Source organism: Malaclemys terrapin, chromosome 24 (assembly GCF_027887155.1).
Source record: "Malaclemys terrapin pileata isolate rMalTer1 chromosome 24, rMalTer1.hap1, whole genome shotgun sequence".
NCBI classification, from domain to species: Eukaryota; Metazoa; Chordata; order Testudines; family Emydidae; genus Malaclemys; species Malaclemys terrapin.
The window spans coordinates 8179483-8207427 of NC_071528.1; the positions used below are offsets into that span (position 1 = coordinate 8179483).

Here is a 27945-nt window from a genome sequence, read left to right on the forward strand (position 1 = left end):
GCCGCCAACCCCACGCCCAAGACAAACACCCGAAAGGTCAGGATGCCGCAGGATGTCGGTTCGGTGCACATCTGCCATGCCGTGCATTGCCCTAAACAAAGCCCCGATGCCCCTTGGCCTGGGCAGATCTTTTTTTATTGGCACCATCAGCTCTGGCCTTATTTAAAAAAAAAAAAAACTAAGGGGAGAAAAGGAAGCAAATGAGAGACACAATCATGTGATAGGAGAGCAGAGAGGGGGGGGGGACCAAGGGGGTTGGGCGCTGGAGTCACCGCCTCTTAGGTTTGTATTGGAGTCTTGTCAACTCCAGGAGATCCCCCCCTTCCTCCCCCGCCTTTGCTAAAGGAATCTAATCCCTCACTTCCCTCCTATAACAAATCCCTCCCCCTCCCCCCCCTCCACCATCACCCTCGGTCTCGCGACAGCTGCTTAACATAAAATGGCTACAATGTAACATCTTTGCCTTTTGATGTGTCTTGCTGCTGCTCCGGGAGAATTTGGGATCTAAAGCCAGCACAAAAGCCCCTCCCCTGCAAGATCTGCCAGAGAAATGGTAGGTGGACTCGGCTAACCCAGGAGCCGCCGTGTGTGTGTGTGTTGGGGGGCAGCCCCCCCCTTCTCCTTTCCACCTCCCTGGTCCTGGAAATAAACAAGCCCGGTACAACAGAGAGTGGCTGAAACTGACCAGGGGCAGCTGGACTCTCTGCCTGTGAAATGAACCAGAAGGGGCTGAAAGTAAGTGAGGACCTTGGAGGGGGGGGTTCCCCTCCTCACCCCCACAAAGAGAAAAGCAGGTCATGCTAAAAGAGGGGGGTAGCGTTACGTATTCCCCCACCCCCTAAAATAATCCACCGCATTTGTGTTTTGCAAAGGGAGAAAATGTCACTTCATCTGCTAGGGTGGAGATGGGGGGGGGGGGATTCAAGCCCCCGTGGGCGGTGGGGGAGGAGGGGTGCGGGCCGAGGGGGGCGCTCTAGGTGGCCTTATGTCCTTTGGTTACCATGCCTGGTTCTGGGGGGTCCCCTCTAAACTAGCCCGCTGGCCAGCAGCTTCTGCGCTCAGAGGGGAAAGGAAAACTGAAACTGGCTTTCAGCTGAGCCAGGCAGATGGCTCCTGGGGGGTGGGGGAGTGGGACCCTTGGACAGGGGCCCAGCCATTACATCCATTCTGCCCCTCTCCACCCCCCTGCCTTAAGGACGATTATGAGAAAACCTGGTATAAGGAATTCACCCTGCCCGTTGTACCCTCCCCCCCATCTGTCACATGGGCCTGGAGTGGCCCCTTTTTTCTTAACAGGAAGCTGCTTATTTCATGTTGATTTTTCTTGCCCCTTTTTATAATTCGTCTTTGTTCGTAAAGACACCCTCCCCTCCCCCCCCCCTTGTAAACCTCAGTTTCTCTCCCCCACCCCCACCCCTGATTGACTGCACATGTTAGCTGGCTCCTTGTCCCAGAGCTGCCTGCACTGGCTTTGTTGTTCTCCTAGGGTTGCTTGCAGATGCTCTGGGATGCTGCAGTTATTCAGAGGGCTTGGGGTGGCCTGAACTGGAGGTGGCCGTCAGGCATTGCGCTGTGACAACGGGTGAGCTGTTGGGTGTTGCACCGGTTTGGGCTGGTGCTGGCTGTTTGTAGGAAAAATGGGGGTTCAAGCCTTTGTTTTGGGGGGAGGGGGAGAATTCTCCCCCTCGCCCCATATTGCTGTAATGTCGTGTGTGTGTGTGTGGTGAAGTACGGACGCATAGGAAGGTCCTGCAAGCTGAAATAACTTCAAATGGGTCCTGCATGGAAGGAGGCTTCCTCTGCAGATCAATTTGCAGGCTAGCACATGGGGCAGTGGCAAGAGATCACTGTCAGATGGGGTGGGGGGAGAGAGAGGCTCTTGGGAGACAGTTTCAGTGTGGTAGCCGTGTTAGTCTGTATCAGCAAAAACAACGAGGAGTCCTTGTGGCACCTTAGAGACGAACACATTTATTTGGGCATACATATTTTATTTTATTTTTACATTATAATAAATATTTTACTTAATAACTTATTTCTGCCCAAATAAATGTGTTCGTCTCTAAGGTGCCACAAGGATTCCTTGTTGTTTTTTCTTGGGAGAAGGTGGTTTTACTGATGATGGTAGCTCATATCATCTATTCTGTTTCCTAATGCCTGGTTATTTGATTTACATGACCAGGTTTGTGAGTAGGTAGAGATTAGTGATGAAAGGCTCCAAACTAAGGCCTGGTCTACACTTAAAAATGATGCACTGTAGGTAGGTGTATCTAAGCCTGGTGTAGACACAGCGAGGTCAATGGCAGAAGAACTCTTCTGCCAATCTAGCTATTGCCTCTCGAAGAGGTAGATTAACTACATCGATGGAAAAACCCCTTCCATCCATGTAGGAAGCATCTATGCCACGGTGCCGTAAGTTGTGCCACTGTAGCGTAGACCTGGCCTAAGTGAGCTATGATGAGGAAGGATTTGAAAGAAGCAGCATTTTCAGAAGGACTATTTTAAAAGGTTGCTTAGGGCAAGTCACTTGACTAGCGGCCATTAAAAGCTGGCATAGAAATGGTGAAAGCATCATAAATTTAGGATCCTGACATGCAGCCCTCTCTGAAAATAATTAAGAGCAGGGGAAATGCTGTAATCCACCATCACAGCTGCATTTATTCCAGTGAATAGATCTTGAAATTAACACTCAGGTGCGATCAGGGCTTGGTGCAAAGCAACTCTGTGTGTTCCTCTCACTAGCACAGGTTAGATGCTTCATAAATAAGAACAGGAGTACTTGTGGCACCTTAGAGACTAACAAATTTATTAGAGCATAAGCTTTCGTGGACTACAGCCCACTTCTTCGGATGCATAAAGCTTATGCTCTAATAAATTTGTTAGTCGCGAAGGTGCCACAAGTACTCCTGTTCTTTTTGCGGATACAGGCTAACACGGCTGCTACTCTGAAACCTGTCATAAATAAGAGTGATCTCCACCGAGAATGTATTTAATCACAAATGCAAAGTTCTTGTCTTTTCCCTTCATCATTTAAAAAAAAAAAAAGAAAGAAAGAAAGGAAGAAATCTACGTTTAAGGCTGAAATATTAATATTTCAAACAAGGACAAACAAGTGTCATCTGGATCCATTACAAACTGTAGATTATGGCGTTGAAGTTCATGGTCAGCCCCATGCGATAATACAAAACACACGTGTGGGAGGGGGGATGAGCGTGAGTCAAGGAGACTTTGGAAGAGAAATCTGAATTATCTCACTTTCGTGCCATTTGAGCTCAGTCGTCGTGTTCTTTTAACACCGTTATTCTTATTTAACGTGTACGTAATTAACCCTGTGATCCCTGGTCTGCTTGTATCCATCCAGAAAGGACAAGGCTTAACTGAGACAAATTTATGCTTTCCAGACTGAGCAGGAAACACTGAGCAAGCAACCACCAGAGCTGTGGGTTGAAAGCTCAGCAGAACGATCAGTGAAAAAGCCATTCTGCTGTCAGAGCATTTATTTCCTGTATCTCTCGTCCCCCTTTTCTTTTATTATGTTTGTAGTGAGTGATCAGGAGTCCCTGGCTCCAAACCCTTTGTCTCTTATCTCTGCGTGTGACAATGTGCGTTTCAGAAATTGTATTAAACCTCTGGCTGCAGAGCAGGGTATAGATGCTCAAATAGGATTATTTGTTCCATTTATCCCGCTGCTGTGGATTCGTGAATGTCTTCTGTGTTAGCTGGTCTGAATGAGCCCTCGTGTTTGCACTGGGGAGCCGAGCTGTGGCTGTTAACAGACGTGGCAATGGGGACTTCTCTCCCTAGTTTGGGCTGAGTGGTTGCTGTGAACCCCTCCCCCACGGATCGTTGGTTTGGATTTTGTAAAGGACCGTGTTTTGGCTGCGTTTGCTTCCTGCAGTTATTCTACCGAGAGAGCTCACTAGTGAAAGTCTCTTGAGGGGGGAAATGGTGGATTTTTGCACAACCAAGCGGAATACTTGTAGAAAGTGACTTTTGAATTCGCGCTCGGGGCTGGAATCCTGACTCTAACGGTGTGTCCACACGGCGACCCGAGGCGTGATTGCAGCATGGGTCGACGTACCTTACCCGCACTAGCACTGCTAAACGGAGCAGTGAAGATGCAGTGGCACGGGCTAGCAACGCGAGTGTGTACCCAGGCTCCCGGCATGCTGGTACGGCCCACGCTGAAGCCTGTGCCACCACATCTACATGGCGGTTTTTAACAGTGCTAGCTCAGGTATGTCTGCCCCTGATTGTGCTGCAGAGTTAAAGTTTGGAGGACCGAAATACACCAAGGAGTTATGGCCCTAATGCCCATGGCTCCACGCCTCGTGCAGTCACACCAGGGCAAGGTCCTGGTCTGATCTGGCAGCGGGCCGAGGACGGGGCCTGTAAAACACTCCCATTCTGATCTGCTCACATGCACTACTTTGCACTGAGGGTGAATGGGTTCAACGAGGAGCGGGGACCTGGAGAACTGGACTTGGGGAGTTCGCTGTTCTGTACCAGATGCTGAAATTGGGGCTATACCGCGGGGGAGATCAGGCCTAAAATTCTCTCTCGCCTTTCTCTGGCTCTCAAAACACGGTGGCTGTTTGGGGATGAGCTGAAGCAGTGTCCAAAGTGAGGAACTGGGATCTGAAAAATCTCCCTATTTCAAACACCCTGCTGCCACTTCCCTTTCTTAACTCAGAACGTTTTGTGCCAAAAACTGGATTCTCCCCCACCCCGCCCCCCACTACGCAGGCGCACGCTCGCTGCTTCCTGTAGGGCTTAGAAGATGCTCGTCCCCTGCCTGAGATCGAACCCCTGAAGAAAGGAGGCTGAATAGTTGTTGCCATAGCAACGAGTGGTGCTGCTCCCAGTGGAGAAGCCTGACCTGGGGTGCTATAAATCAGCAGGGGAATCTGGGAAAAATCTATGCCACGTTATCTTCCCCTCCCCCGCCACACCCCACCCCAAATCAGCGGGGTTTTCTCCATCCTCTTACTCCAAATCCGCCAGGATTGTGCAATGTTCCACTGGGTTTTCTCCACTCCTCTGCCCTGTCGATGGCACTCAGGGCCATAAGGCTCCTGGAGCGCTGTTCAGAAATACCCCTGGCTTTCAAACGGAAGAAACGTTGAGGCTTGCTGGCTGCTCCCCTGCAAATAGGCCTCCGGCTCCGGAGCGGAGATCTAAGAACCTCGATGGCAGGAGTTCTCAACCTTTTCCTTTCTGAGGCCCCCTACCACCACCAACATATGCTATAAAAACTCCACGGCCCATCTGTGCCATGATAGCTGGTTTTCTGCATATAAAAGCCAGGGCCGGTGTTAGGGGGTAACAAGCAGGTCAGTTACCTGGGGCCCCACGCCACAGGGTCCCCCATGAAGCTATATTGCTCAGACTTCAGCTTCAGCCCTAAGTGTGGGGCTCAGGGCCCCGGGCTTCAGCCCCATGCAGGGGGCTTTGGCTTTCTGCCTGGGCCCCTGCTTGGAGGCCCCCCTGAAACCTGCTCGAGGCCCCCTAGGAGCCCCCCAACTCCTGGTTGAGAACTACTGCTCTATGCAACTCACTCCTATCCCCTCATCTCCAGCTCCTCCTGGGGCTGTCACTGGCATTGGGGTTGCAGCTGGACGCATGCAAGCCTTTCCTCCGGCACCCGTGCAAAAGGTAACCGCTGGCTCAGCGCGTGCCGAGTTATGTGGCTGGACCGTTTGTGCTCGGCGCCTGGAGGTTTACGCTAGAGCTGGTGGGAAACCTTTTAACAGAACAGTTTTCCTTTGAAATCCAGACGGTTTTGTGGGAACTTGTTAATGAATCAAACGATACTAAAGAAACACTTTGATGCTATTAGGGTGACCAGATGTCCCGATTTTATAGGGACAATCCCAATTTTTGGGGCTTTTTCTTATATAGGCTCCTATTACCCGCCCCCCACTCCCCCGTCCCGTCCTGATTTCTCACACTTGCTGTCCGGTTGCCCTAGATGCTATCGAAATGAAATATTTCGATGGTCCTGAATCAATTTTTACTTTTTGTTTTGTCGGAAATTCTGAAACTTTGGTTTTTCGTTCCCAATTGGAATAATTTTTTTTCTAAATGTCTGAATTTCCCACAGAACAGGAATTCGGGGTCCCAGTCAGCTCCGTTTTTTTTCACTGGTGTGAAGGGCATGCTTCAGGCCTGATCCAAGCCCAATGAAGTTGATACAAAGACGCCCATTTGCTAAAGCAAGCTTTGGAGCAGGGGCTCAACGAATGAGGAGCCCTTGTCTCGTTGCAGGTGCAACTTGCATGGGGGATGGGAGCACAAATCCTATTGACGTACAGTGGGGCTTGTGCTCCAAAGTCAAACGGGTGCTTTTTAACATCCCAGTTTAGCCACTCCACCTTAATATTGTGCTAACCTTGACATATATCCTTAACTCTGTCCCTTTTGTGTATATGCATCATGATACAGTCTTGTATCAGTCACATGCTCTTCCCAAATTTAATATTCTGCAACTTACATCTTACTAGCCTACAGGGGATAAACCTAGAACACCAAAGACTTTGTTAGGGTTACCATATTTCAATACTGCAAAAAGAGGACACGCCATGGGGCCCCAACTCCGCCCCTTCCCCACCCCAACTCCGCCCCTTCTCCAAAGTCTCCGCCCCCACCCCTGAGCACCCCACATTCCCCCTCCTCCCTCCCGCCCCCCCGGCTGCTGCTGCGCTGGGGAAGTTGCTTCAGCCCCGCTGCGGTGGAGAGCGGCGGGAGCCAGGAAAGTGGGAGCCCGGGGAGGAGGCGGCCCTCTTACCATGCCTCCCTATTTTTCCGGACATGTCCGTCTTTTTGGAAATTCCTCCCGGACGGGGATTTAAGGACCCAAAAGCCGGACATGTCCGGGAAAATCCGGACGTATGGTAACCCTACCCCAGAGCCGCCTCCCGCCAGATCCCCCCAGGCCTCACCTCAGAGCTGCTGCCTCCCGCCCGCCAGACCCCCCACCCAGGCCTCACCCCAGAGCCACTCCCTGCCCGCCTGCTGGACCCCCCAGGCCTCACCCCAGAGCCATCTGCTCTCCACAGGGCCCATCCTCAGCCTTCTCCTGCCTCAGTGCCCCCCCACCTGAGAGCCTGCCCTCCGCAGCCCCCCCAATCTCCACAGCCCCTGCCTCAGAGCCCTCCACCCCCTCCCATAGCCCCCACCTTCCATAGCGGCCCCCACCTTCCACAGCACCCCCACCTCAGTCCTCCCCTTCACCTCCCTCCATAACCCCTACCCTTCATTTCCCCACCTCCTCCCATAGCCCACCCCCTCCACAGCCCCCCACTCTCCACAGCCCCTGCCTCAGAGCCTCCCGCCCCCTACCCTCAGAATCCCCCCCACCTCAGATTCCCCCACCCTTCACCTCCCTCAGGGGAGCCTCCACCCTGCTCCCAGCCGGACCCGATGAGGCTGCGACAGCTCAGGCTGTGGGAGGCGCTGCAGCGCGGGCCCTTCCCAGGTGGGGGAGCTCAGGCTCCCGGGAGCCGCCATGCACCGAGAAACTTTCCCCTGCGCCGGGACCCGCCCCGGCTGCACGGACCACTGGCGGGGGGGCTCCTTGCACGGCCGGGACGGAGGGGGGAGACTGAGGCTCTGCCAGAGCCGTGGGGGATGCTCGGAGGAGGGAGAAGCAGCCGCGGGTCCCCCGCACCAGCAGCTGGCTGCAGAGACGCCACCGCCCCTAGCCGTGGGGCGCAGGGTTGCAGCAGCACGGGGGGTTTGCAATCCGCAGGCTGAGTGAGCTGACACCCCAAGAGGAGAGGGGGCAGTGGGTAGGGTTATCATACGTCCGTATTTTCTGGATGTTTTTATATATTTAAAAAATCCTCCCGGATGGCAATTAACAATTAAAAAGCCGGACATGTCCGGGGAAATACGGACCTATGGTAACCCTACTTTCAGTGTGTCTGGTTCACACTACCCCAAGACTAGATATAGGATGTTTCAAGGACTGTGCCCATATGTTGTCCTGTCCCCTCCCTCCCCCCCTCCTGCTCCTTGTTTGTTCCACCTACCTGTTGTCTTATCTCTTAACTTGTAAACTCTTTGGGGGCAAGGACTGTCACTTATGTAGTCCGTCCAGTGCCTAGTATAGTTGACTTTCAATGGGATTTAAGTCATAAGCCTCTTAAGTGCTCTTGGAAAACTTAACCCTTTACCCTAAGGCACATGCGAAAGTGGGGTTAGGGGGCAGAGCTAACGTTGTAGGTACAGACTTAGCTCTGGCAGTCCGATGATTCAGTGATGCAGCCTTCGTGATCCCTCAGTGTAGATCTCTGTGGAATTCTCTACACGCTTTTAGATGACTTCTCGCTGGAGGTGATTGTTGGTCTTTGTTTCTTGCGTGTCCGTGGGGCTGAGCCAAACCAGCCTTTGAGACAGTCCAGGGTGGACTGATCAGGTTGGGCTGAATGATTGACTTTCCCTAAGACTTGTCTGATGTGCAGCATTTTTATTTTTTCTACCTCCGGGAGGTCATTTGAATGTTGGCCCGTAGGGATTTTTTTGACCTGGTAGTTCTCCCTTTTGTTGTTTTAAAAAAATTACCCCTGCAGAGATTGTACAGAGATTGTGAGGTGGGGATTTCCAACAGAAACTGCTGAGAGCACATGCACAGACCCACAAGCTGATGCTATAGCTAATGGTACTTTGTGTCTCTTTACTCTACCTTTCCAAAGGAGGAGATGCGCTGAAAAGCTCACGGCGTGCAAAGCGAACACCCGCTGGGGCCTCAGACCCCTACTGGGGGTTGGGGTGAAAATTCTTCGGCCGCCTGGGGAAAACCCCAGCCTAAGAGTGTAGAAAGCATAGAATTTCCAGCCCCTGTATGGGGTTGGGCGGCGGGGGGGGGTGTTCTGATCTCTCAGGGTGGAGTGGGGGGGAATGGCAGAGGCACTCTGAGCCTACCGAGTCCCAATCGCCCCACTGAAAGATTTCCCCCTTTGCTTGTGTGTGGTGGTTGTAGCCTGCTCAGTTTCACTTGGGGTCAGTGGTTTGGCCCAGGGACCACCCAAAGCATCCTTGATAGATGCATAGCCCTGTGAGGTGCCCTACGTCTCACCATATGCCCTGTCTATTCCCCTCTTTGGGATTTAAGGAAACGGTTGGAATGTGTCAGGGTCACTTCTGAGTAGTCCTCAGGCCCCTGCATCCCAGCTACTGCCAGCCAAACTAGCCAATAAGAGGCCTTCCTCTTACCACTAGGAAGGGTAAGGGCATCCCACTGCTGCCACCAGTGGAACTGGAGTGCTGTGATCACTCACCTTTGTCCTTGGTACCACTTCTCAGGCAAGTGTTGTAGGCACCTCAGCTGCTGGGCCCTAAGGCCTTTGTACCTGATGGGTCCCAAATATCCATCTACCGACTGCACACGCCCCCCTACTGCACCACTGGCTCTCTGGCTCTATCCTTACTCCTCCCTGACTGTCCTCCCAGAACCTTCCTTTTCTGGCCTCTAAGGAAGAGAAGTAAAAGCAGTACCAGCAGCAGCAGCCTCCTTGTGCTGACCTATGACTGCTCCGATGTAGTGGCAGCAAAATCCTCTAGACAAGCCCAGGGAGTTTCTGGCTTTAAAGGCACAGACTGGGCAGGTAGCATGAAACTATTGCCGATGGCTGCAAAGAGGCCCCACAAACCAGAAAGCGAACAAGCTGATCATCTTAACTCTATAAAACTGACATCTGGCCTAAGAGGAAGGCAAGGTGGCCTAGTGGATAGGCCACTGGACTGGGACTTGGGAGATCCCAGTTCAGTTTCTGGCTCTGCCACTGGTTTGTCTGGTGTTCTGGAGCAAGTCACTTTGCCTTCCTATGCCTCCGTTTCCCCATCTGCAAAAGGAGGATAGTGATTTCTGTAAAGCACTTTGAGCTCTCTTGATGAAAAGAGCTAGAGAATAGCCAGATATGGTGGTTGGTTTTTTTGTTTTGTTTTAAATACAAACCCCAAAGTTAAGCAGCCAGGCTCAGATCAGTACATTTTTCAGCCCCAATCCTGCCAGTGCTTAACTGCTTGTGGTGAACAGAAGGTGAGATGTCACCGAGCCATAGCCTGGGAGTATTTTCCTGCACTGTACCTGCAAATGGGAAGTTGCTGGGCATCCCACGGATGTCCTTTGTCCGCGTTGTGAACTCAGGCAGTGGGGCGGGGCGTGCTTTCCGAACCAGCAGTCCCAGGTTCAATCCCCACTGCTGAGAACTCCCCGGTGCAGCTGGGTTTAGAAGCGACGTGTTAATTGGTTGGGGCAAGGTCCTTATCCCCTTCCATCTCTTGCTGGCCTGGTCTGTGATGCTTGTCACTGTACTGGGCCTGCATCCGCATGGGGAGTCCCTAGCCCTGACCGACTCCACTGCAGCACGGCCAGGAGGAGAAACAGGCTCTTCTTTGTGTACCACAGAGCAGGCTTTGACACTGTGCTGCCTCTGTACAAAGCAGGACCAACTTCTGCCCGCCATCAGCCTTGCTGATCAGCGGTGCCTTGGGGGGGTCTGGTTCTGTGCGGTACCAGCTGCCCCAAGGACCGAACTAAACACAGATGGTGCCACACTCACCGGTGGTTTGCAAGCGGCCTGGCAGTGAGGGATCCATCGGTGGCCCTTTGGAGAGGAGCAGTTAGGGTGCTAGCCTGCCATTTGGGAGACCCAAGTTTAATTCCTCGCTCCGCCACAGGCTTCCCATGTGACCATGGGCATGTCATCGGTAAAATGTCAAACCTCACTGGGTGCTGGGAGGAGAAACACATGAGATACTCGGGGGCTGTGGCGGCTATCCAGGGGATTTTGACAGTAGGGAGCCTTGTACCTCTAGGTCATGGGTTCAGATCCTGCCCAGGGCAATAATGATCAAAAATCATTCATCTGACTACTGGTTTGCATGAAAATGAGTTTAATGGTCCCACTAGGAACTGGCCTGTGACAAGTGTCCACAACTGGCAGGCCAGGATCAAGGAGACCTTGGAGCCACCTATGTGACCCTCCCCCAGTGGTCAGGGCTGAGGGGTACTTGGCTGCATTCAGGCCTGGTACAGAGTAAACACCAGGCTCTCCTGGAAACAAGTTAGTGAGTTGCACCACGGCGCTGCCCTGCTCTTGATGTGCCGATGTGAACTAGAGCTACACGCTCATGCCAAGGGAGGAAGCAGCCCCACTGGTCCAAGGACATCTGCCCAGGCAAATTAGGAATCCAGCGCCAGCATCCCACGCCGTAGTGGTGGGCGCTGTGCCCGGAGCGGACTGGCCCATCGGTCTCCAGCTGGACCCGCCCTGTAGTTAGCAGTGTCGGCGTTAGATTTTCATCCCTGCATGAGAGTCCGAGCAAAGGGTGAGCTCTGGCATCTCCTTGTCCCCAATCAGCTGGGCTGCCCTGAGCCCTCCATGGGGAGAGGTGGGGCTGATGGAATGTCATGGGGTCCCCTACACGTTGTCCTCTAACTCCCACCGCTGCCTCCCTGCGCAGGTGGGGGAACAGCCCAGTTCCTGACACGAGAGAGGCGTTCACAGCCTTGAGTTTCCAAGGCTAATGCATCCACTGGGCCGGGGCCGGACCTTCTGAGACCGATGTGGTTGATCTCCGCTCTGTCCTGAAGGGCTGCTCTGCTCCGACAGCTTTGGGGAAATACAGTTGGCAGCTTGGCCTCGTTTAGATGGTGAGCTGTACACACGCTGTTCCCTGCCTCGGCTCCCATCTGTCTGAGCCTGGCAGCTGTCGCTCCCCAGCCCTTCATCCTCGCTGCAGCTAACGGAACTTAAAATGGCTTTTTCAAGATGGTCTGTTTCTAATAGGCTTAGGCTGGGACCCACGTAGGGAAGGCCGATTTCCCTGGCGGCGTGGGGGAGAGAAAGATAAAGCAGGCTCCCACAATGCACTGCTCCGTCGTCAGCTGTCCTGGCAGGCAGATGACCAATCAAGCCAGTGTCTCCCGCATCTGACCCGCCTTCCTTGCCGTGGGGAGGTGAAGGGGTTTTTGCAGCTGATCTATGTACTCCTGGCAGGAGCTTAGCTGCAGACGCTGAGCTCGCTGATGTCTTCGATGCTGCATGTGGAGAAGACTTTGCAAAAACTGGCCGTTGGTGGGTGCGTGCCTCCAAGGCCAATACAATCTGTTGGAGCTTGCACTGTGGGTTTAGGTGCATGCACTGGCTGGGAGGAGCAGGCTATCCTACAAATGCAGGGTATCTTAAAAATGGCCTGTTGGGGGTGCTCTGCAGAAGATCTGAATCCTGAGAAAATGCGTAGGAGCTCAAAGACCTAGAACATCCCTGGGGGGAAAAGCCCTCTTGCTTCCAGACACACCCCACCTCTAACTGCCAGAGGGTGGGAAAAATGTCCTCATGGGCATATTATTCCCAAACTGTCCACTAGGGAGGTTCTTGCAACGTTGCATTGTCAGAGATGGGGGTAGGGGCTAGATGCACAGACTATGGGTAGGTCTACGCAGCAAGGAAAAACCCACAGCTGGCCCGTGCCAATTGACTCAGGCTCGCTGGGCTGTTTCGTTGTTGTGTAGACTTGCGGGCTGGACCCCTTGCCGAATACACGGCGTTTCAACACCGTAACCTTTACGATGCGCTCTTGAGGTCCAGCCACAGAACAATGTCCAGTTTGTTTGTTTGACAAGACCTGTGGCCCAGTTTTGTGAGAGTCTCCTGGTTTTCAGGACTATCCTGGGCTCTGGCCAAGGCTGGCCAAGATCCTGGGTTTAGCTCGGCCGCCAGCATGCCTGCTGCACTGAGAATCCTAGAAAAGCAGGGCTGGAAGAGGGGACCTTGAGAAATCATCAAATCCAGCCCCCTGCACTGAGGCAGGACCGAGTAAACCTAGACCAGCCCTGACAGGGGTTTGTCCAACCTGTCCTTAAAAACCTCCAGTGCCGGGGATTCCACAACCTCCCTTGGACACCTAGTCCAGAGCTTAGCTACCCTGGGAGTTGGAAAGTTTTTCCCTAATATCTACCCTAGATCTCCCTGGCTGAAGATTAAGTCCATTGCTTCTTGTCCTGCCTTCAGTGGACATGGAGAATAGCTGATCAACAGCATCTTTTGTAACAGACCTTAACATGTTTGAAGACTGTTATCATGTCCCCGCTTCAGTCTTCTTTTCTCAAGACTAAACATCTGAGTTTTTTAACCTTTCCACAGAGGTCAGGTTTTCTAAACATTTTATCGTTTTTGTTGCTCTCCTCTGGACTCTCCGATTTGTCCACCTCTTTTCTAAAGTGGGGCACCCGGAACTGGACACCGTCCTCCCGCTGAGGCCCTACCAGTGCCGAGTAGGGTAGGACAGTTACCTCCTGTGTCTTACATACAACACTCCTGTTAATACACCCCAGAATATTGGCCTTCTTCAAACCCGCATCACATAGTTTGACTCCTGTTAAATTTGTGATCCCCTGTAACCCCCAGATCCTTTTCAGCGGTACGACCACCTAGCCAGCCATTCCCTACTTTGTACTTGGCGTTTGATTTCCCCCCGGCACTTCCTCCATAGAGTACTTTGCACTTGTCTTTATTGAATTTCATCTTGTTGAATTCAGACCAATGCTCCAATTTGTCACCGTCGTTTTGAATTCTAATCCTGCCCCCCAAAGTGCTGGCGACCCCTCCCAGCTTGTGACCTCTTCAGATTTAATAAGCATCCTCTCCGCTCTGTGATCCAAGTCACTAATGAAAATATTGACCGGTACCAAACCCAGGTCTGATCCCTGTGGGACCCCCCTACAAACGCCCTCCCAGTTTGGCACTGATCACTACTCCTTGAGTGCGGTCTTTCAACCACCCGTTCTGTAGTAATTCCTAGTGTGCTTATGAGAGCCTCATGTGGGACGGCCTTACTAAAATCAAGAGATCCCCATCTGCAGCTTCCCCTCTATCTGCTGCGCCAGGAACGCTGTCAAAGAAGGACATTCGGTTGGTTTGACGTGATTTGTTCCTGACTGGTGCTGCCAGCCCACACCCTGGCCAGAGGGAGCAGCATAGGGTCACCAGATGTCCCGATTTTATAGGGCCAGTCCCGATTTTTAGGTCTTTTTCTTATATAGGCTCCTATTACCCCCACCCCCTGTCCCGATTTTTCACATTTGCTGTCTGGTCACCCTAGAGCCGTACGGCCTCCACCTTCACAGCCCCTGCCACCTGCTCATGCCCAGAGCCTGACCCAGCTTCATCGGGGCAGGTCCTTCACCAGGCCCTGCAGGAGCAGCAGTTCTCCCCCACCACCACCAGCCGTCCCCTCCAGCAGCTCCCCCTTCCTTTCCTTCCCCAGCACCGCTCTCTCCTGTCCACCCCAAGGGCCTTCTGCCCCGCCGCTGCCCCCCTCCAGCCACGCTGCCCTCTCCTCGGTGGTGGGGAACGAGGGGCAGGGAAGAGTGACCGGAGAGGGAGAGCAGAAGGCTGGTGGGCTAGGACAATTCCCTAACATGCCTCCCCTTCCCTCTCGTATCTTCCCTGTGAGCCCCTCCCCTCCTGTTTTTTTTTTCCCCTTGTGGAAGTCTGATGCCCCCATGGGTCCTGTGGCCACAGGTAGTGGTAAAGCTACGTCCTTGGCACCCACATGCCCCAGTAGCTGATAGCAGATAGGCGGAGGGAGGGGGCGGAATTGGTCACTGCTGTCTCGGCAGCTTTTCCCATGCCACACTCGGGAGGGGCAGGGCAGGGGAAACGAAAATATTTGAAGGAGCAAGTGGTTTGGGGGCAGAGGAGACCCTGCGTTTTGGGGGCGGCCGGCCTGGGGTTCAGAGGATGTGGAGGGATCCCAGTTCCGACAGGCCACATGCAGCTTTGTATCCCTCGTCAGACTCCTCAGCCCTGGACCTTTTCAGCCTCTCCTCATACAGAACCTTTTCCCTGCCCATCTCTGGGCCCAGCCCTGCCTGCTCTCCCCTGCTTGCGTCCATCACAGCTGGCAGCTGGGGAGGGGAGGTGTCGGTCTTGCGCGTTCATGAGACCTCTCTGTGCACAGCTGACCTTGTCCCCTTGTGTCTGGTTTAGCATCACCAAGAGAAGAGCCCCTCGCCAGTGCCCGGCATTGCCCGCTCCGCCACGGCACTCGCTTACCACGAGCACTACGCCTCGCCCGGCCCCATCAAGAGCAAAGCCCTGAAGACTGAGAAAGACGCGGCGTTGCCCTCCTTCTCCTTGGGCGGTAAATACGTTTCCGTGGGAGCAGAAGTGTCGGTGGGAGATGAGGAGGGTGGATGCAGGTTACAAGGCAGTTGGCATGAGAGGGAAGAGCCACGGGCAGTGTGCGCGTATGGCAGGCTGCAGAGTCCATGAGTGGAAAGCCCCCGCTCACAGTAACGCAAAAGCTGACCCCGCTGCATGGGTTTGCCCCATGAGGTTCTGGTCAGGGTGGTGTCAAACGTGGGCTATCGGGACCCACGTGCAGAATTCTCCTGCTGAAGGAGCTGAGCGCACCTCTAGGTCTCGGCCGTCACCTCCCACCTGTGTTAAGACAGCATGTCCCTCGTCTAGTTCCATAGAGGCCGTGAACTAGACGAGCGCCAACCTTTCTCCCTTCCAACCCCCGTCTTCCCATTCTGAAACCTTCCTGCTCCAATCTTTCAGGCTTGGCCGGGGGGGCAGGCAAGGTGACTTAATGGATCAGACTAAGACGGTGGAAAGACCCCTCCAGCGTCTCTCTTGGAATTATGGGAGAACAGGGAAAGAAATGCTTTTCCCACTTGAAAATATTTCCAACCCTGTTCAGACTAGTTGAATGTGGACCTACACGCTCCCCGCCCACCCCCATCCCAGGTCTGGACCGTGGCATAGTCCTGGTGGTGGTGGTGAAGATCTAGTGTATCACCTTAGTTTTCGGGGTGGGGGTGGGAAAATCCATTTGGGTCGACGAAAATTCTGACGTCCAAAGTGCATCCTGCATGTGCTCTGTAGGAATCGTCCCTAGGCTAGAGACGCCCGTGTGTAGAGCTGTTCTGGACTTGCCCTTCTTGGATCCAGCGGCTAACAAGCTCATTGCCAAGAATAGTTCTTTGCTGCAGAGCAAACGGAGCCTCAGAACTTAGTGCACGAGCTGGACATTGGCTTTTAAATGGCCTTGAGGCCTTGGTTTAAAAAATTTTAAAAAATTTAAATAATGGAGATATCCCATCTCCTAGAACTGGAAGGGACCTTGAAAGGTCATAGAGTCTAGCCCCCTGCCTTACTAGCAGGACCAAGTACTGATTTTGCCCCAGAACCCCAAGTGGCCCCCTCAAGGATTGAACTCACAACCCTGGGTTTGGGTGGGAAGTGGAAGAGCTGGTTCTTTGCCCCCAGATGCCCTGTGGAGGGGCCTGGCTGTGGCTCCCTCCCAACGCGGCTCACAAACCTTTCCGAGGCGTTCAGGCTGAGAGCCTGCATCAGGAAGCCAGGCCGCAATGTCGGAGGTCTGCGCTGCGGCTGGCCTGTGCCAGCTGACTCGGGCTAAGGGGCTGTTTAACGGCAGTGTCGACCTTCCCACTTTGCAGGGTCCTAGATCCAGCCTGAGGCCAAACATCTCCACCGCACTGAAACAGCCCCGTAGCCCGAGCCCCCCACGCCCGAGTCGGCTGGCACGGGCCAGCCGTGGGTTTTGAATGGCAAGGTAGACAAACCTAGATGCTTCCAATAAAAACCCAACACCCAGGTTCAGCGTGAAAAGGAATCCAAACGCTGAGAAGCAGGGAAGTGGCACCCAACAATGGCCTTGTCGAAATACAGAACGCGGAGACCACCACGACCGCTGAAATACCCCCTGTGCTGAACGCGCTCCTGGTCTGATGGCCTCCGCCTGGTATTGGCAAGAGCTTCGCTATGCCCTGGGCAACGCTACTCTTGACTGCAACTCAGCCTCGCCAGGCTGCTGGGAGCTCGTCTCAGGTGGCCACGCTCGCGTCGTAATTCTGGATCTCTCCAGCAGGCTACAATGACCCGGCTGTGTCGGGCAGCCAGATGCACCCAACGGGAAGTGGAGGCAGCGGGGCTCAAGCTCAGGACCTGCGGCTCCCGAAGCGCAGACCCCTCCCAGGTGAGCTCGGGGAGTAGCAGTGCATGCGGGGCCGGGGGGAGGGGGAGGTAGAACTGCTATCCCAGCAGGTCCACTCTCTTCCAGCAGAGGGCACCGCTCCAGGTAGATTCAGGGGCACAACTGTTCATCCGTTTTCTTTAGGGAGACTAATTCGAACTTGTCCCTTAAATGTTAACCTGGGATTCTTACTAGAGAAGGGGAAGGAGTTTGGGTTCAGGCCAGATTCCTTTACTGTATTCCTGGGTTAATCAGCTAAACTCTTCCTGTTCGCCCTGAGAACTGTCCCGCGAGAAGACCCAGAGGGGTGGCGCCGGAGGAGGTGGCAAGGGAAAGCAGTGGCTACCTGGAGCAGGGGAGAGAGACCAGGCAGTGGCAGGAGAGAGGCAGAGGTGGGAAGAAGGAGGGGTGGGGGGGGGAAAGGGACATGATGATGGAATATTTCTAAGGGAGAACTGAAGCTTTGGACCCTTCGTCTCTGGTCCAAGCAGAGCCCAGGCCGATAGGGACTGGAAACTGTTGCCATCTGACCACTCATCAGCCTGTATGCAGGGACGGCTTTAGGCACCAGCGCACCAAGCGCGTGCCTAGGGCAGCAAGCCGCAGGGGGCGGCCTGCCGGTCGCTGTGAGGGCGGCAGTCAGGCTGCCTTCGGCAGCGCGCCTGCGGGAGATCCGCTGGTCCCGTGGTTTTGTCGGCAATTCGGCGGCGGGTACACGAAAGGTGCGAGACCGGCAGACCTCCTGCCGGCATGCCGCTGAAGGCTGCCTCACTGCCGTGCTTGGGGTGGCAAAATACATAGAGCTGTCCCTGCCTGTATGACATGAGTTCGGTGGATCTCATGAGGGATACAAATCACCCCTGCGCTCGGTGTGAATTGGCCCCGTTGGTTGCTCATCTCAGCAGAGAGCCCCAGCCTGAATGAGCCATTGGGGATCCCACCAGGTCAGGGGTGAGGTATGCTGTGGGGGGAGCAAACGGCCATTGCCACCATCTGCACCCCTTTCCTGCGTGAACCCGCTATGTTTCACATCTGCAGGGTCTCTGGCCCAAGCCAGCTAATTCTGATGCCGGCAGGGAAGGACCAGCGAGGCCGTGCACGCGTTCTGGGGAGGAGGGAGGACATGAAGGCAGGGAAGCTGTTGGGGCTTGGGAGAGAAATGACTCCAGTGGCTCTCTCCTTCCAGGGAAGCACTACCCGTGCTCCAGCTACGGCTGCAAACTGGCCTTCCACAGCATGCAGGAGCTTATGGATCACATGAGAGTCCACTACAGACCCACCCAGTCCCTGGAGGGTAAGGCCTGGCTTGCATATCATCCCAGCGGGGTGCTGGAAGAAGGGGGGGCCTTGCTGCCGAGGGGTGGGGTGTCAGGACACCACATGCTAGGGCAGGCTGGATGCCTGAGATGTGGAGGCCTTGTTATCCCTTCCCAGTGCTTCCTCTGGGGCATCAACCCGGCTGTTCTACTACATTGGTTTGCTCTTGATAATAATAATAATAATAAATAGAGATGTCCCATCTCCTAGAACTGGAAGGGACTTTGAAAGGTCATCAAGTCCAGCCCCCTGCCTTCACTAGCAGGACCAAGTACTGATTTTGCCCCAGATCCCTAAGTGGCCCCCTCAAGGATTGAACTCACAACCCTGGGTTTAGCAGGCCAATGCTCAAACCACTGAGCTATCCCTCCCCCCTAAGCAGATCATGAAGAGACTCCAGCCTGTGGGTTGCGCGTGAGCATTTGTTGGAGCAGTGATTGTCCACTGAAGTCATATGGTCTTGCTACCCACTGATTGGCTGGTTGGAACTCGTGTGCAGGGAGAGTGCAAACTCGTCGAGTGACAATGGCCGGGGTTACGGGGGCTTGGCCCCAGCACAGGCGCTGGACTCTCCCAAGAGCTCAGTGCTCAGTTGCTCCAACAAGGAACAACGGGAGACGCTGGGTGCTCTGGCCGTAACTTTTTATAGCAGTGCGTGGGAATGGGAGCTCGTAGCTATAAACCCCCCACCCCAGACAGTGTGAACCGGCACTCGCCCAGCCAAGTGTTCGCAAACAGCAGCTCCCTGATCCCAAACGCTCAGCCCACTGGCTCTGACTGTACAAACGCTCACTGATGGGCTCCGGCTGCTTGAGAGCTAGATCCAATCTACCCCTTGGCTGTCTGAGGAGAAGCTAATTCACTAACTTCCCCACCCCCAGGTTCTCTTCTGAAGCCCCTCCCCGCACCCCCTCATCTTATTAGCCACTCGCTGCCGAGCCGCCGCTCGTAAACTGTCCAATTAACCTGGGGGGGGGGTTGATTTTTGTTTTTTTGGGGGGGGGATGGGGGAGTTGAAATTTCCCTTGCTGTGATAACAAGGTCCCCTGCCCTCCCTTGCAAATACAGTAACTCCTCGCTTAACGTTGGAGTTCTGTTCCTGAAACATGCAACTTTAAGTGAAACTATGTGAAGCGAATCCAATTTCCCCATAAGAATTAATGTAAACGTAGGGGGGGGTTGGCTTAGGTTCCAGGGAAACTTTTTTCACCAGACAAAAGACTATATTATACTGTGTGTGTGTGTGTGTGTGTGTGTGTGTGTACACACAGTATAAGTTTTAAACAATTTAATACCGTACACAGCAATGATGACTGTGAAGCTTGGTTGAGGTGATGGAGTCAGAGGGTGGGCTATTTCCCAGGGAATGCCTTACTGCTAAATGATGAACTAGCACTCGGCTGAGCCCTCAGGGGTTAACACGTTGTTACTGTAGCCTCACACTCTACAAGGCAGCACGAATGAAGGGAGGGCAGACCGCATGGCAGACAGAGACTCTCACCCTGTGTGAGAGAGCAAGAGATGCGCTTTACCCCTTTAAGTACGCTGACCTCACTCTAAGTACATTGCCTTTTTAAGTAGATCAGCAAGCTCCCTCCGTCCTGAGTCCGTCGTATCCCCCCTGCTCTATGGAAGATGGGTTAAACAGGGGGCAGGAGCAGGGGGGAGGGGGACACCCTGACATTAGCCTCCCTCTTCCCCCTCCACACAGCAAGCAGGAGGCTCCCGGGAGCAGCTCCAAGGCAGAGGGCAGGAACAGCACACAGCAGTGGGAGGAGGGACAGCTGAACTGCCGGCAGTTGATAGCCTGCTGGGTGCCTGCTGCACAGGGAACTTAGGGGAGCTGATAGGGGGGCTGGCAGCCCACCTGGTTCCAAGCCCCCACCAGCTAGCTCCAATGGGCTGCTCTTCCTGCAAGCAGTGGACAAAGCAGGCGGCTGCCAAACGGCGTTCTAAGGGAGCATTGAGCAACTTTAAACCAGCATGTTCTCTGACTGATCAGCGACGTAACAACGTTAACCGGGACGACGTTAAGTGCGGAGTTCCTGTAGAGGTTCAGAGTGTGTTTACAGCGGTGAGCGGTGTGCGTGTCGAAGGGGCTGGGCTCCCTAACCATTGCGTAGCTGGTTATAAAGAATCCCCTTGATATAAGCTGAGAACGTTGTGTCTACGGTGGACCTGACTGTGGGTGTCTCGCTGACCCCTCTGCCCTTCTTTTGCCAGGTAAAATATTCCACTGCCCCACCCAGGGCTGCACGGACACTTTCCCCAGCATGCAGGATCTGGTGGCTCACATGAAGGTGCACTACAAGCCAAACCGCTACTTCAAGTAAGTCCCCCCTCTTTGGGTCACAGAAATAAGGCTCCTTTTTCCCCTCCCTCACCGACCCCTCTCACTGGTCCCAGCTCGTCCAGAGCCTCCAGATCTCCTAGGCAGGGCACTGCGCCCGCCAGGCTATTCACCAGGGCACTGTGCCAAGCAATGGGGCTCTCTCCTGGGGAACCACTCCGTGCTGTCCCTCTGGATCCCACAAGGGCCCCGCCACAAGCAATGGGCCAGTTCTTCTCCCTCCTCGGTGTTGGCTTTGTCCTCTGGGCTCTAGAGTCCCGCAGCCCAACGGGTCCCGCCTCCGAGGGTCGGGGTCTGGGCAGCCACTGCCTGTTCCACTCCCGCCGGCCGCGGCGCGACTGCCAAGGTGGCAGCACCTCTGGCCGCACAACATGGGCAGTGCAGCAGGGGGTGACAGCTGACCAGAGAGGGGCACGCGGCCGCTGGCACGGCTGTGCCAACCCCAGGGGCAGGAGGCAGCTGCAGCACTGGCTCCGGTTTCGGGGGAAGGGTCGGGTCAAAAAATGGCTCAACCTTAGCGGGGTCTGGTGGGTTTGGGCCCAGACCTGTACTCCGGCCATGTGCCTGGGATGGCTCCTTTCTCCATGACAGAGATTTCCTGGTCCGCTCGGCTGAGCCTGCAGGCCGGCGGCTTCCCCTCGGGCCAGGCCGTTGCAGACTCGCCCTCTCCTGTCGCTCCCCAGGTGTGAGAACTGCCTGCTGCGCTTCCGGACCCACCGCTCCCTCTTCAAGCACCTGCACGTCTGCTCCGACAGCGCCAGCAGCCCGGCTCCGGCGCCGAAAGCCGAGAGGCCCACCCCACCTGCTACCTCCGGTCTGGAGAAGGACCCCCCGGCCAAGCCGCTGGAGGGGCTGCCCAAACTCCAGAGCGTCATCCGGCACATGGAGAAAGAAGCCATCCTCCCCAGCATGGACGCTGTCTCCACCGCCGTGCCAGCCTCACTCCCGACTAGTCTCCACGGCTCCCTGGAGTCCATGCCCCTGGTCTCTCCGGCCTCCCACCCGTTCCCTCTGCTGGAACCCTCGCTCTTCGGGCCGTCGTCCTTGACCCGGTTCTCGGGCCAGCCTCACTCCTCGGTGCCGGGGCCTTTCCTGTCCTACATGCACCCCTCTCCATACAGCCTACCTCAGGCTTCGGTTCAGCATCGCCTCAGGCCGTACTTACCCAGCCAAGGCCTCCCCGTCTCCAACGCTGTGTGGAAGAAAAGTCAAGGTGAGAACACAGGGCCAGCAGGTAAAATCTGTCGTCTTCAGCTGGGAATCCCCCAGGCTACAGCAAACCTCCTTCCAGGCTCGCCCCAGACCGCTGCTGCCAGAACCCACAGGCGGGCGGGGAGGCACTTCCAGCCGAGGACGCTACCCACCAGCTGCCCTGTCCTCCCCTTGCCACCCTGAGAACCAGAGAGATCCCACTTGCGCAAGCGCCCAGATTCCCTCTGTCCCGGGCTCCATGGGGTGGGTTCCAGTGGCCATTTCTCCGCCCCTCGTCCCAACATCTCACCTCCCACAGACAAGCTGCTCCATGGGGAAACTTGAGAGCAAGGCCCACGTCTCTCCTGGCGGGCTCCCCGGACGTGGGGCGTGAGGCACGATCCCATTTGTCCTTCTGTTTGCCAAGGCCTGGGGGTGTATTGGGCTGAATCTTCCGCTGGCTCCACCAGCCTCCATGGAGATACCACGCCAGCGGAGAATTCGCCTCTCGTTCTGTAACCGAGGCCGTGATGCCTCCCTGGCCTGTTCCTCCCTCGCTCCCTCCCACCAGCCTGTGGCCGCCGTGCTCGGCTGGTGAGCCCCGCTCCCTTTCCCGTCATGGCCGTCGTCGGCCTGCGTTGGGGACCCCTTCGGCGCAGGAGCTGATGGAGGAGGCGCCCCGGCAACCGCTATTGTGACTGCTGCCCAACTAACGCCCTGGCAAACCTGCGGATGGAGTGGGCACCGGGACGTGTTCCTGGCTCTCATTTGCTCCAGTCTGAAAGTCACTCCCTGTGCTTTTAAAAAAAAAAAAAAAAAAAAAAAAAATCACCCTTCAGCTCCCCCGCCCCCCCACACCCAATCTCTGTCCCGCTTCCACCCCCTGGAACTGTCCGTGGACTCCTGCGGGGGCAGCGCCTGGAGTGGTGCCCCCTGGTCCTGTCAGCCTTGTTCTGAAAAGCCAGTGGCAGCTGCAGCTGATCCGAGCCAGGGCCTCTTGGTCGCGTCCCTTCCCCCCCAGCCAAGGGAGGGGAAGGCCTAATGCTTGTCTCGCCCCTCGATTCCCTTCGCAGGTGTGTGCGTCGGCCCACGCCTCCCATGCTTTGGCTCAGGTGTGACTTCAGGTTAGTTCGGCACCTCTCGGCTTTGGGCTGCTCTCTGGTCACTGGGTGGTGCTGCTGTGCAGTGAGGGGGTGACCTGCCCTGGGAACTGGGGAACCCAAGGGGGCGAGGGGAGGGCTTGAATTAGCCATGTCACACAGGACAGCAAGGGGCTCTCCTTGGAAGGCCCAAGGGCACCACCCAGGGGGCAAAACAACCACAATACGTGTGGTTGAGTGGCTTAGTCCAATAACCGTTCATTCCCTCTGAAGCACCTGGCATTGGCCACTGTTGGAAGACAGGCTACTGGGGGAGATGACCCAGTCTGGCCGTTCTGGTGTTCTAACCTGCAGCCCTATGCCCTGATTGCCTGTACGCTAAGCAGCGTCAAGACAGCTCCGTCACTGGATGGAGACCTCTGAGCTCCTCGATAAGGGACATAGTATGGAGGCCTGGTATTAAACTGCTGACGTATCTCTAGCTGAGACGGGAGGGTGCTGCCTGCCCGGGGCGGGGGGAATCGATCTGGTGGTGAGAGGCAGTTGTCTGGGACTGACCGCTGCGGTGGTGTCTTGATGGACAAGACTCCTTGTTTAAACCCAACCCTGGGCGGGCCTGGCTTTGTTACCCTGAGCCCGACGCCGTGTGCTGTGGTGCTAGTGTGTGTCTATGGGGTGCTGGCCCTGATATCTGGGGAGGGATAGTGGCCCTGCAGTTTCTGGGGGCTCTGATCATTTGCTCCCCTCCACTCTGTATAGAGCAGGGATGATCTCGGAGGCCTGGCTGCTCTTGGAAGCAGCATCAGCCTGGCCTATCCCTGTTGGACCCCATGCCAAACCTGGGAGGCGTGGGAAATGAGCTGTTCTACTGTGATACCAGGGAGGCTTGGATTTCCCCAGCCAAGTCAAGCGTGTGGTAGCGAAGGCTTTGGGCAGGGGAATGACCTGCCCGTTGGGGCGTAAACTGGAACAGCCGCTGGCCCAGCCCCCTGTTCCTCTTCTGTGTGAGGGGCGTTACAGTAGCAGTGAGAGGCACCAGAGACCCAGGCCGCCCTGCCGGGTGCTGCCCAGAGAGAGACAGTCCCTGCCCCAAAGCGCGCACCGTCTCAAGAGACAAGACCGACCAAGGGTGGGAGGGGACCAGCTGGTCAGCGGCAGAACTGGGAATAGAACCCAGGCGTCCTGAATCGCAGTCCAATGTACCATGCTGCCTGCCTTGGCCTTTGGATCTCCCATTTCCCACGGCCATCAGCTGCTGGGTGTGTTTCAGGGGGCGTGGCCCAGGTGCTGCCATTGTGGTGGTGAACAGCTGCGCATGCCTCTCGGGGGGGAAGGGGCTGGCCGTGCGATTGCTCTCCCCGGGCACTAGCAAGTCAACGCACACGCTTTCCGCCCCCTGTGCTGCAGGCCACTCCTCCAACAGCCGCATCGTGTGGGAGCACACGCGAGGGCGCTACACCTGCATGCAGTGCCCGTTCTCCAGCGCCTCGCGGGAAGAGATGACGCTGCACATTGAGGATCAGCACAAGAATCCGCCCCTGCCCGGCCGGCTGGATGGAGAGATGGGTGCGCTGCAGCGGGGGGAGCTGGGGGACGGGGATCTGCCCTGCTTGCTGGTGGGAGGAGCTGAGCGGGGGATCTTGAGCCCCAGAATTCAGTCTAGATTCCTTTGCATGACAAGTGTTCCTGTAGTGGGAGCGGGTCATAGCCCAGCTTCCCAAAGTCACACCCTTCCCCGGAGCCTGACAGTGCTGGAGTTTGCCTCTCCTGGCTGGAGAAGCAAGGAGCCTGGCTTGGGGAGGTTCAAGGGGGTGGAGGAAAACGTGTCTCTGACTGATCTAGGGAGGGGACGCTGCCCCAATGCACAGGGACCGGAGAGATGTGGACCCTGCTAAAGCTGCCCGAGAAATGGCCCCTGACGTTAACTGCTTCCCTACTTGTCTCGGAGCTGCACCAACTCCATCCTCCCCCTTGGCTGGGAAACCTGCCCCTTGCCCGGCTGTCCTGGCTGAAGTGCTCCTAGAGGGGCCAGCTGCACCCACAAGCCCAGAACAACGGGCTGGTTCTACCAAACTGCAATGACCTTGGACTTATCAGGCTTCAGAGTCAGTCGAGGTGCCTGGAGCAGATAACGGCCTGGGCCTTTCTGCAAGCTCCCGAAGGCAGCTGGATTGGACCCAACCAGGTTTTCTTGGTCACCAGCTAGGCTCGAAGCTCGCCTTCTACACCAACGCAATGGCCTCCGCTGAGCTGCAACCGCGGGGCGGGAAGCCAGAGCGCTGGCCCCACGCAAGCTAGGAGGCCATGCACCCAATGCCCCACTTCGCCACAGCCTCTCGAGCAGCCGCCCGGGAGCTGGCGGATTTCTTAGCGCTGATGGGTCTCCCTTGTGCTTCTCTTGCAGACTTCGGCGTCGGCCTCGCCTCCTTCCACTCAAAGCTCCCGCCGGAGATGGAGAACTCCCTGTACTCGCAGCTCTGATGCCAGGGGCGGGGAAGGAGATGTGCATGGGAATGCCGTAGGAACGGGTGTACGTAAAAGCCAGGGCTGCAGCAGGAACCTACCCCCCCCCCTCTTCTTCCCATGCTGTGTTTGCACCCCTCCCCTCACCCCTAGCCATGCCACTGACTTCAAGCTGTGCACTGCAAAGAGTTTGGGCAGGGAGAGGCTTTTTCTTAAGTTTTTTTTTTTTTTTTTTTTTTTAACTTTAATTTAAGTCCTGGGAGCTTGTGTGTGTCTTCCCCCTGCTCCAGATCTTATTGCTTCAGGCACAAGGGTTCTCTGTAGAGCCTGGTAGAGTTGCTCAGGAGTTAGTGGACTTCTTCTCGGGGATGAGGTCGCTAAGAAATAAATGGGAATTGGACAGAAGGGTCTCCGTCTGCTCTGTGTCGTGCTGCCTTCGCGGGCTGCAGCTGGGTAAAAGACTGGTGTGAGTTTCCCTGGGGGGATAGAGCTGGATGCAGGAACCCTGCATGGGGAGGGCTCTACGGGAGGGGGGCTGGCTAGGCAGTAGCTTCAGGGCAGGATAATTGATTTTTAACAGGGCAAGGGCCAGCCCTGCCTCCCTCAGAGCACTGTGCCAGGAGGACGGGGAGGCTAACCTCCAGGATTCTGCTTTTTGGGGAGCAGGAAACTGACAGCATCAATCTAGGCGTAGGGAGCTGGCCAGAGCAGGATCGCTGGGTTCCGCTGGCAGCACCTGCAGGCTGGGACCTGCTGTGCAAACGCCCAGCCCCTCTTTGCCCTTTAGCGCTTACGCTCTAAGAAAACCAGGCAGAGCGCGCTGTGTCTCACAGCAGGGGAGACAGAGGCAGACAGTGGGTGGGTCCGGTTCTCAAAAGGGCTCCCCCGAGCTGTGCTGCATGCTGTGTGTGAAACAGGCCCCCTCAGTCTGCACCTTCCTGGGGTCTGAGCCTGGCTAGAAATCTGACCCTCAGGGTCTTGCCCTGAGCTACGGCTGTAGCACCAGGGCGTGGTCGTTTCTGGCAGCAACAGGTTTTGTTCTGCTGACTGGTTAATCCAGCGCTCGGGGACAGGAGAGCAAGGGCGCCGGAAGACTTCTGCTGAGCCAGCTGTATCTGCCCGAGGTGGGAGGCGAACCTCCCTGCAGCATGCAGGGAGTAGGATCAAGCAGGATCAAGTGTAACCCCAGGCCCGAGAGAAGGGGAAATTCCCTCCACTCCTGCTGCAACTGGGTCATGGCCCCAACGGTACCGAAACGCTGCCTTTGCCTTGCAAGCGAGGGTCACTGACGGTAGCGGCAGCCAAACCTGTCAAGAGGCAAGAGGGGGTTTTTGCTCAGTAAAACCATGTCAGCCTGGCCAGGTTAAAATCCTCCCTCATTGAGGGGGGGGCTTGTGATCTCCTGGTTTAAGAAAACCTGAGCTGATACCCACCTACCTCTTCTCACGCCAGCCAGAGCCTGTTACAATCTCACAGGGAGGGGGGTAAAGAAGATAGAGAAGCTACTTTTAAACACTGCCCTACACAACCTGCAGCTGTTTGGCCTCACCTGCTAATGAGTTGTATTGAAGTGGTGCCCACAGGCCCCAAGCAGGAGCAGGGTGACCCCTCCTCCCCCCCATGCGAGGTGCACTACATGCACTCCAGGAAGGGAGAGGGCTTGTCCACGGATCTTACAAGCAAGACCAGGAGGCGGCAGAAGAACAGCTTGCTGCCCAGACCGGGCGTCGGGTGCGTGGCCTTTTCCCAAGCAATTACTCTTTGCCAGCCTCATTTACCACCCACCCCCAGTGCTGCAGTAGCAGCCTCGAAGCAGCCCTGATGCTAGGTTCACCATTCCTAAGAATGGCCAGACCGGGTCAGACGAATGGTCCATCCAGCCCAGTGTCCTGTCTTCGGCCAGTGGCCAGTGCCAGGTGCCCCAGAGAATGACCAGAACAGGGAATCACCAAGTGATCCATCCCCTATTCCCAGCTTCTGACAAACAGAGACTAGAGACACCATCCCTGCCCATCCTGGCTAATAGCCATTGATGGACCCCTCTGTCTCTCTCTCTCTCTCTCTCTTCTTCCCCTCCCCCCCCATGGACTTAGCTAGTTCTTTTTTGAACCCTGGTAGTCTTGGCCTTCACACCATCCTCTGGCAGAGTTCCACTGACTGTTTGTATGAAAAAAATACTTCCTTCTGCTTGTTTTGAACCCACTACCTATTAATGTCATTGGGTGAGCCCTAGTTCTTGTGTTATGAGCTGAAGTAAATAACACTTCCTTATGTACATTCTCCACACCCATCATGCTTTTATAGGATTTGCCTCCCCCAATCATATCCCTCCTCCCTTAGTAATTTGTTTCCCAAGCTCAAAAGTCCCAGGTCTTGCCTCATAGGGAAGCTGTTCCATCCTCTTCTTCATTTCTGTTGCCCTTTTCTGTACCTTTTCCAGTTCCAATGTATCTTTTTTTGAGCTGGGGCAACCAGATCTGCATGCTGTTTTCAAGATGGGGGCATACTATGGCT

General features: G+C 55.5%; 1 protein-coding gene across 3 annotated transcripts; it reads left to right on the forward strand.

Annotated features, from left to right (window-relative positions):
• The first annotated feature begins 324 nt into the window (after positions 1–324).
• Positions 325–25836, forward strand: ZNF414 (zinc finger protein 414). Of its 3 annotated transcripts, none has more exons than XM_054013803.1 (9): positions 325–553; positions 14997–15150; positions 16903–17013; positions 18197–18304; positions 20551–20656; positions 21361–21890; positions 22942–22992; positions 24376–24534; positions 25373–25836. In XM_054013803.1, the coding sequence occupies exons 1-9, from the start codon at positions 551–553 to the stop codon at positions 25447–25449; spliced, it is 1299 nt and encodes a 432-aa protein (XP_053869778.1). In that variant the 5' UTR covers positions 325–550; the 3' UTR covers positions 25450–25836. The 3 variants fall into 3 exon arrangements, with proteins under 3 accessions (XP_053869778.1, XP_053869779.1, XP_053869780.1); XM_054013804.1 differs by having other exon boundaries at positions 326–553; positions 16906–17013; XM_054013805.1 differs by lacking the exon at positions 22942–22992 and having other exon boundaries at positions 326–553.
• The last annotated feature ends 2109 nt before the right edge of the window (positions 25837–27945 follow it).